We start from the raw sequence: 9,547 nt of genomic DNA on the forward strand, positions 1-9,547 counted from the left end.
AAATGGAAAACTTCTTTTGGCTGGATTTTAGCTTAGGTCAAACATCCCAGCCAATGGCTTTAAATGGAAAACTTCTCATCAAAGATAGATTGTTGAGATTTAGCTTTATTAGTGAAAATAATTGTTTTTGTGAGAATAAGAAATGCATGAAGCCTGGTTAAAAGTTAAGGGTATTATAGACAAAAAAAAAGTTATAGCTTAAAAAGTAACAACCATTATTAGTTTTCTTGATATGTGTAAAAAGTTAAATAATGTATTTAGACAACATATTGTCCAGATACATTATTAATTCAATGTATTTAAAAAGAGAATCTTTTCTTATAGATGAGACCGAAGGTAGTAATTAATTAGGAACAATTTTGACAAAACTATAATGATTACTACACTTAATTTAAAAGTGACAATTAAATTGAAGCAATTTTTTTTCACAAAAGTGACACTTATAAAAGAATAGAGGGAGTATATTAAAGTACAGTCTAAGGTAAGGTAAATCTTTCCATTCAAAAAATTTGTCAATCATTTTCATCCAAAGCAAATTCATGGCAGCAAATACAATCTATAACTAGTGTATGATGTGATTAGATCAGCGTTAGCAACAAGACAGGCGTGTAACATCATCCACTATACATTGCTTGCTAAAAGAATACAATAATCATATGTTTATTATGTACATCCATGAGATCTTCTATTGATTTTTAATGGAAGTGAGTGACTATACTGACTGTTTCTTCTTAAGCTCATCGTCGAACTTGCAACAACAGATACGGTAGGTAAAGAAGAGACTCTGATTTTCATTGGCCGCCGAAAAAGTAGAGGACTGCTTACACTATACTGTTTGAAGTCGTGGAAACTTGGAGATTCACAACATTCTGTTTGCCTCGACCATCAAAGCTTTCCCCTGTTACGCGTAAAAGAGGAGTTATGTTATTATACAGTCTATAACTTTTGGGTATCCAGCATGTGCCGGCGACACCAACATATATGGTTACGGTATGAAACATCATGCATAACTTCTCGAGAATTCAGAGTCAAGGGAACAAAAGTAAAGATGAAAGTGATGCAGTTATATTATATGGAAGGGGATACGTGAGAGAGAAAGAGAGACCTCATTTTGTGAGCCATTTTCAGAGGGAAACCAGTGCATGAGAACACCCAGATTCATGACAGCCGGAATCAATTTAAACAAAAGCGGCGTTGTGACCTATAAAACATGATTTATATGGTTAAACAAAAAGAATGAAAGAAAGAGTGGATGAACCTTTGATTGAATGAACCTTACCAGACTGAGAGCCGTTGTCCCTAAAAGGAGAAGATACATTTTCCCCTAAAATATTGTAATCAACGGTTAGCAACATAGATAAAAAAAGTAAGGGAAAATGACAAATAAAAATCACCAAGAAAAGGAAATGGGGAAGAATACACAAATAATCTTCGATACAAACCATATGATAGCAGAAATGGAAAAAGGCACAATTTAAACAGCAAGTAGATAAAATTCATATGTTCGCTTATATTTTCCAACTGGCAAGTAAAAAATTCAGTTGTGGGCTATTAATGCAACGTCCAAGAAATATAGAGTGATCTTTTCATAATGTGCATGCACATAAATCACCTACTGAAATCTTATTTGATAAAATTTTGCTAAAGCAGGCAGCCATAAAAAATCAACAGAAATTACAAAATCTAAGCAGTGGGGAATCTGTAATGTCAAGCTTAATGGAGCATAGACAAAAGAGGGATAGGATAAAAACCTCAACAAGATGAAGATTTGAAGCACGACCCAGCAGAACAAAAGCAAATTCTCCGATTTGAGCAAGTGAGATACCAACCTAAGTTATCATGAAGAGATGTATTTAGCATTCAAAATATGAAAGCCGGTACAGTTAACCAATATAATATAATATATATCTTTTCCAAGAGGCTGTATACTTACAACAAATGCTGTCTTAAGACTATACCCAAAGGCTTTTGTAACTATAGAAACAACAGCAGTCTTAACAACAACCACCAAAATAACAGATGCAAGCAATATATCTACATGGTTCCAAAGGAACTGCACATGTATAAGCATTCCAATACTTGAGAGGAAGAGAGCTGCAAATAGGTTCCGTATTGGTTCCACCTATAGTACATAAACATAAATGTATTTCGTTAATAATGAATCCATGTCGCATAAATAGAAAACAAAAGAGAGTAAATATTAAACTTCAGTGAAGTATGTATCTAGTAATCCCGAAATAATAGATGTGTATCACAAGACATCAGAATATAGAAAATCATTAGGAGAACACTTTATGCAAAGAAAATAAGTCTGATATAAGTTGAAAGTCATCATCAACCACAAACAATACCTGGTCCAAAGTATGTTGAGCAAAGTCTGTTGTGGAAATCATAACACCAGCCATAAATGAACCAAGCTCAAGACTAAGACCAAGCTTATCACTGCACTGGAAAGTGATTTTAAAACGTTAACAAAAATGCACATCATCACAAATAATTAACTCCAGTAAACTCGTATTAAGACCCATGTCACACAAGACCATGAGTTCTAAATCACTTCTCTTAAATTTTCTTACCCATGCAGATAACAAGCAGAAAGCAACAGCGGCTAGCTGATAAAGTTCATTTGTCTGGAGAATGGAATAACAAAATATCATGAACTGCGCATATTGTTAATAAGTTGGCAGTTAATAAAATAAGATTTAGCCTAACCTGAGATGAGAGCCGCATCATCAGTTTGAGAAAGCGAGGAACAAACGACCAAGTCAGTATTGATGTAGCAGTGAGATACAAGGACAGTACTAGCAACCTGAAGTTAAAAACTATTAGAATGTAATAAAATATCTTCTAATATTGGTCTTTTATTTTATTGGCAACAAATATCTTAACATTATATTAGAGTATCTTAATTTACCAATTTTTTATTTATCAATAGCAAAAAGGAATTTATAAAATAACACAAAATTCAAGACAGAAAGTCCATACGGACAGACTTACAGTTTTCCCATTGAAATAATCCCTTGTAAAAGACCACTGTTACCACCCAAAACAGGGAGTAAAGCAAATAGTAAACCCACAGCACAATCCTGATATAAAGGTGGTAGAGGAAAGAATGAAATACAAGTTGAGATGAAAACTTCAGCGTACATTACTTCATGATATATTAACGAGTTAATTGTTCAAAACTCAAAAGGAAAGATACCTGAAAAATAAGAGTCCCAATTGTAACTTGAACATGAAGAGCATTGTTACTATTCCGCTCCACCAAAAACTTAATCACCTGATAAAAAGGTGAGAATAATAACTAATGAATCATTCTTGGAATCTGTTGCACTATCAATAACGATACATATTGGCTTATCAAAAAAATAACAATATGTATTGTAAGTTTCTGGAAATGGGGTGAAGGCATACCACAGCTGTGGATGACATTGAAAGAAAGGAACCAACAAAAACACCCTCAGACAGTTTTCCTCCACATAACTGCAAAGAAAATGTCCAATAAAGTTTAGTGTCCGCTACAGCACAATTGTACGGAAGATCACGTCAGCCAAAGTCAGCCCCATACCATGGCAAGAATTCCGCAAAGGAACATGAATATTACAATTTGAAGCAGTCCTCCAAGAACAGCAACAGGCCCCACAGCTTTTAACTGGATAGAAAAAAATTTCAAAACAGATTATTATTATTAAAAAAAGGGATAAATAACTGTTACCCCCCCCTGCCATTAGGGCGAGTTTTGGTTTTCCCCCCTATTAATTATTTTTTTTGGATTACCCCCTTGAAATATGAAAAGTTCTATGATTTACCCCCCTAGGACCCCCCCTGTAAACTTGTTTTTTTGATTTACCCCCCTGGTTTTTCACTGTTTTTTACACGCTTAGAGGGGTACCCTAAAAATACGGGGGGTAATCCAAAAAAAATAATTAATAGGGGGGGAAAACCAAAACTCGCCCTAATGGCAGGGGGGTAAATGTCAATTATCCCTTAAAAAAAAGGAAATGGAAAGAAAAGTTTTAGCAAGTCAGAAATAGCAAACCTTTGCTAAGGAAAACTCCAGCCCCAAGGCAAAGAGAAGAAACACTACCCCAAATTGAGCGACAGTCTCAACCTGAAAAAAAGCAATTAAAATAAAAACAATAACATCATTGAGTGGCAACATGAGAAACATTACAGCTTATATTGAACTTCAAAGTTCAAAAACCCAATTGAAATATTATTCTTGATGGTTTCTTTAATTGAAGGGGCAGTTAGTCATGGAATACCAAAACTTATTATATATGCAGTGTTGCTGATGTAGATCAGTTTAGCTTCAATGTAGAGGGCATCTTGGTAGTTTTCAAATGATTATTTCATTGGATTTTGCAGTACCTACTAGCTAGGCAAGATTTGTATTTTCATTCCAATATGCCTATATCCTAATCTACATACACCTTGAGGTTAAAATCTTGAGTGAACCACTAGCAGCTGAGTGAGAGATACTAAACTAAAACTTACAATAAATGGAGAACCATTTAATGGCAGTAGAAAACTTGTGAAGAACATCATTACAAATGGTACTCATATGGACTGTGGAGGAATCTATATTTTTAGAGACTATTACTTGTCAATTAAATTATAAAATATAGTCTTGAACCACTGCAGTAAGTGCGGATATGTTTATAGAGGGCAAATCAGATTAGGCACTCTGAAAAATGAAAATTGATCACGGATTGCTTCAGCTAAAAATGAATGTGAGTCATTCAAAACAACATACCTGTACCATTTCACTAATGAATTTCAAACCCCCTGGTCCAATAAGGGAGCCTGCAAGAAGATATCCCACAATAACCTACATGTATAAAAAATGTAGATGTAATCCAACACTCTGCATATGTCACTTATCACTGAGGTAAACTCAAATAGATCATATCATATGACTAAAATAGAACTCAAAGACGAAAAAATCAACTAGGAGACAGATGTTGTAGGAAATAATAGTAACAACTACAGACCGGTTGCCCCAAACAGGAAAAGACTATTCCACCAATGGCCGCAGAAACTATGATGACCACCAAATCTGATATTAGCCTGCACGAATGTGAAATAACTAAATTGTTGATTAAATCTGGTGGTAAAATAAAAATAGCACAGACTGCAAAAACACAAATTTCAAAAATAAAGAGGGAAACGTTAACATCTAACAAGAACGTAAACTCATAAATCATAAATTTGACCTAAAGGAAACAATAATTGTTCCAAATCTAAAATAAATCCATCATCGTAAGATACCTTCCTTCTTTGTTTTATGCATACAAACTCCCAAGAACAAAACACAAAAGCTATGAACCCATTTACTTTACAAATGAAGAAAAGAAAGTAAAATAGAGAGCAACACGACTACTTGATGGTTCCCAACACTTACAGTCTACACAGCATTAGAAATTAACCCAGAAACAAAGAATGCTATCCAAATTTAAAGCAATTCATAACACAATTGATTATTGTTCAACTAGTTAACCAAGCTGATAAAAAATTCCCTGAATATTAAATATAAAGTCAAAAATCAAAATAGATATCAACCTCAAATCCACTTGAAGCACAGGATATTTGGATTTCTTGTTTGACATCACAAAGACATTGTCCTGCCATGCAATAGCATAAACATGTAAGAAGGTTCAAACATGAAAAGGAGTATTGAACAACCCTGAAGGCTTCAGATTACTTTGAGCACACCTTTTTGTCAATCAAAGTTGTCACATCATCAGAATCTTCATTTTCAAGAGAGAACACATCTTGAAACTGAAATGATCTTGTGGCACTGAAGAAAATAAACATCCAAAAATAATTACAGTTATGCCATACGAATAAAGTAGCATCTCAGTATCCACTATAAATAGAAACCATGAAACTGCAATATGTGATCATACTTTCCCTCACGCGTATCATTTCTCTTAGCTTTATCATGAGTAATTTTAGCTACAGTCTCCAATACTGCCTGCAATAGAAGACCTGAATGTCAAAACTCACCTTTTCCTTTAAAAAACTGATGGGAATGATGATGTTTACATGCAAATCTGCTTAACTAGTGAAAATGGTATTAGATTATCTCACAGCATACTCAGCATATTTTAAACTAATTTTAGACTACCTTGTTTTAAGTTTTATTATTAGTTCCCTTGTTTTGATTAGGTTTAGTAGTCGTATTGTATTACATTTGGGATTATACTTGTAGCACTACACCTGTTCTGAACCTAATTACTAGTATAAATATGACCATAGTGTTACTACCTTTTTTATTACACCATCATACATAATATCAATATAATAATCTTATCGCTTTGAGTACTGCTTCACCTTCTTTCCCTCTTTCCCAACTACAACACCAATGAAACACCAGCTAGTGTTCACTGGATTTGAAATGGATATTATCCTAGATATAAATTCATTTCATTTAACATGTATCATATAAATTTGAAATTGACAGGTATATAGTCCAGGAATCATTTATACACAATGAAACACCAGCTAGTGTTCAATGAAAATAACTACTACAACACCACCTTTGAAAATCAGAGTATCAGACCTACCTGCTGATCAGCTACACTGTTATTGAAGCTGTTTTTATCAGGTTCTGTTAAAGAAGGAAAGGATCAATGAGAATAGTTGTCAAACAAAATAAAACAAATATATAAGCTAAATGATTCAATTTTCAAATGTTAACAATGATTCTAGAGTTTCATTTCATCTCACAAACAAACTCTAAAAGTTAAGCTATCAATTTAAAATAAAAGAGAAGAAAGTAATAGTTCGACTATTAAATAGTAAAAGCACAATATTATAAAAAGGGAAATGTTATTGGGAAAACGACGGATTATATCCATGTCATATTGATATATACATCCATGGCATATACACTTAAAAATACATAAAGTATCTCTATTTAAAAGTATAAAAGGTATTCTTCGTAATTCCTGTGAGATTAAATGCAAGGCAGTGAGAGGGAAAAGCAAATTCTTGTGCATCTCTCAACATCATTTTAAGCTCAAACATGTCTCTCAAGTCTCAAGTCTGAACAAGTAAAGAACATCTCTCACCTACTATGACTTACTGCCGATTTCTAAATTTGGAGCTGTAGTGCACCAGATCTAGATGCAATTAGTGCTCTGTGATCAACTAAGAGAACTATAGCACAACAGGACTTCATTATAAAAAAAACAGTGATGAACAATTAAATCTATCTACAAGCCAACCTCTGCTGCTTATGCTCACTCACCTCTTTCATTTGTTGTTTCATTCCAAATCTACAATTTCAACCATAAATTTTTCCAAACCACTAAAAAGCTAACCTGAAGGTTCGTATGTACAGCATATTTTCTTTCTACCATGCAAATACACACGCTCTCCCAATAAGTCAAAGAAAACCAAACTTTGCTCATTTAAAGTAAAGGGAACAGGAACACTTTAGAGCCTAAGACATGGGATTATAAGGTATAACCATCAACTATATTAGAGATAATGCAAAGAGGGTGAATATGGTTGTACAATATCATGTATGTATAGAAATAGGGTAAAATTAATCTTTATATTTATAGCAATTGCATGTAGGCATGGCCAATGAGTAGGATACTATAGTATCAGTTGGGTAGAATATAGGTGGTAGTAGCTTTTAGACAATAGATCTTAACAGGCTTCGATACTTATTAGGGATAGAGGTGAGATTATTCAAGGATGGTATTGAAATTACTCTTGGTAAAATATACAACGAACTTATGAACAGTTAAAAGAATATGTGTTTGATGAATTCTAAACATGATGACACTCCTATGATTCTGAATGCCAAACTTCTAAATATCAGGGGCAGTAACTTTAAAATTCAAACATATAGAAGACTGGCACGCAAATTAAACTATCTCACAATCACTCATTTAGATTTATCCCTGCCTTTAATCAGATGGTGCAACAAAGCTCTGATGTGGAATACATCCAAACTTATTCACATGTCTTCTCGATTTTCTCTTCTGCAATAAATTGTACAGAACTAACTTGAGATCCTAAAGCAGTACATGCACAACTATAAAGTTGTTAAAATTTCAGCTATTAACACCCTCCAATTTTATGAACTGAAATCCCATTTTCTACGTAGTACTCACACTTCAGTGCTACACTTTCAAAATAAATAAAACAAAAGATAAAATAAATTTAAATTGCAAAATTAGAAAATGAAAAGTATAAAAAAAAACCTTCAGGTGTATCATTCTCAGAGAACTCCTTCTCCAGAACACGATCGAACATCTTAGCCAAAGTGCCATCATTGGATTCGGGTGCAGACGAATTAAGCATATTACCATAAAACCTATCTCTCGTTTCCTTATCGGATCTACCAGGAGAACAAACCCTAGCACAGATCACGATGCAGATAACGCAAAACCAGAACTCAAACACACTCCAATTCTTGTTCGCCATTTATGTGAGTTTGGGTTTAGGGTTAAATTGAGGAATTTGATTTTGCGAAAAACATGAAGATTGTTGAAATGAAAAAATGAAGATAGTGAATGGAAATGGAAATGGTCTTTGATTTTAGGCTCTTGTGTTCTCTGCTGATGTCGCTTCTCTAGATAGTAGTTGTGGCCTGTGGGTGTATGGTGACACTTTGGCTTTGAAATTATTTTGTATGTATATTTCATTAATGAGAGGCTTTTACATTAGGGGCTTTTCTGTAAACTTTTAACTTTTATTTTTCCTTTTGACATTTTAAAAATAAAATCAAAATAAATTAATTAAATTAATGCAATCTAAGTTGGTTTAATTGGTTCCATTTTTTATAAGATTTTTATTGAAATATACATACATATAGATGACAAAAGTAGAATAAAAAATTTTAAATAATAATATAAAACAATGTCAAAATTATTATAATAAATAGAAGAAAAAAAATAGAGAGGATGAGATGATAGAGAAGATGAAAAAGAAAAAATATAATAAATAAAAAAATTTAAAAAAAAGTGTTATAAAAATGAATTTGGAAGAGAGAATGATAATATAAAAATGAGATGACGTAAAATAAAGAATATAAGAGAATGAAGATTAAAGAAAAAAAATGCAAGATGTATCTTAACAAGAAGATGAAAGTGTGATATTTTTAGGAGAAATTAGAGAATGATGCAACTAAAACCCTGAGTGTGAGAAAAAGGAAATTGTTCGTAATCATAAGGATAAGGTGAAATAAGTTTAAATTTGAGTTGAATGTGAACTAAATGAAGTTTTGGTTGTACAGTTTGATTTGATTTGATTGAGTTTGTAAATTACATTTCATAAATTAAACTAAATTGCACAAATTTTTTTAAAATAGCTCAAACGTATCCAAACCAAATATAATTTTATTTAATTAACAGTTTGTTATTGACAAATTTGATATTGAACACCTCAATTTATAATTGTTTTATAAATATATTTATCAATAAATTCAAAATCATGCTAACGAGTTAAAAAGAACTTTTGTTATAAGCTCCTTTTCCAACTTCCTAAGTTGTTTAGAAAGGAAGAAAAGCATGCCTTTTTCCTTTAT

General features: G+C 32.7%; 1 protein-coding gene across 1 annotated transcript; it reads right to left on the reverse strand.

Moving 5' to 3' along the window:
• Positions 1 to 477: 477 nt before the first annotated feature.
• On the reverse strand, positions 478 to 8,638 carry LOC131633418 (K(+) efflux antiporter 5-like). Its single transcript, XM_058904130.1, has 20 exons — positions 8,223 to 8,638; positions 6,570 to 6,613; positions 5,910 to 5,977; positions 5,716 to 5,800; positions 5,563 to 5,624; positions 4,995 to 5,070; positions 4,757 to 4,831; positions 4,040 to 4,111; positions 3,569 to 3,652; positions 3,415 to 3,483; positions 3,203 to 3,280; positions 2,998 to 3,086; positions 2,713 to 2,809; positions 2,577 to 2,630; positions 2,352 to 2,447; positions 1,934 to 2,122; positions 1,752 to 1,829; positions 1,280 to 1,324; positions 1,106 to 1,201; positions 478 to 898 (listed from the first exon to the last, which is right to left on the reverse strand). The coding sequence occupies exons 1-20, from the start codon at positions 8,443 to 8,445 to the stop codon at positions 860 to 862; spliced, it is 1,719 nt and encodes a 572-aa protein (XP_058760113.1). The 5' UTR covers positions 8,446 to 8,638; the 3' UTR covers positions 478 to 859.
• Between the last annotated feature and the right edge of the window lie 909 nt (positions 8,639 to 9,547).

Source organism: Vicia villosa, unplaced genomic scaffold, assembly GCF_029867415.1.
Source record: "Vicia villosa cultivar HV-30 ecotype Madison, WI unplaced genomic scaffold, Vvil1.0 ctg.001122F_1_1, whole genome shotgun sequence".
Lineage (NCBI taxonomy): Eukaryota > Viridiplantae > Streptophyta > Magnoliopsida > Fabales > Fabaceae > Vicia > Vicia villosa.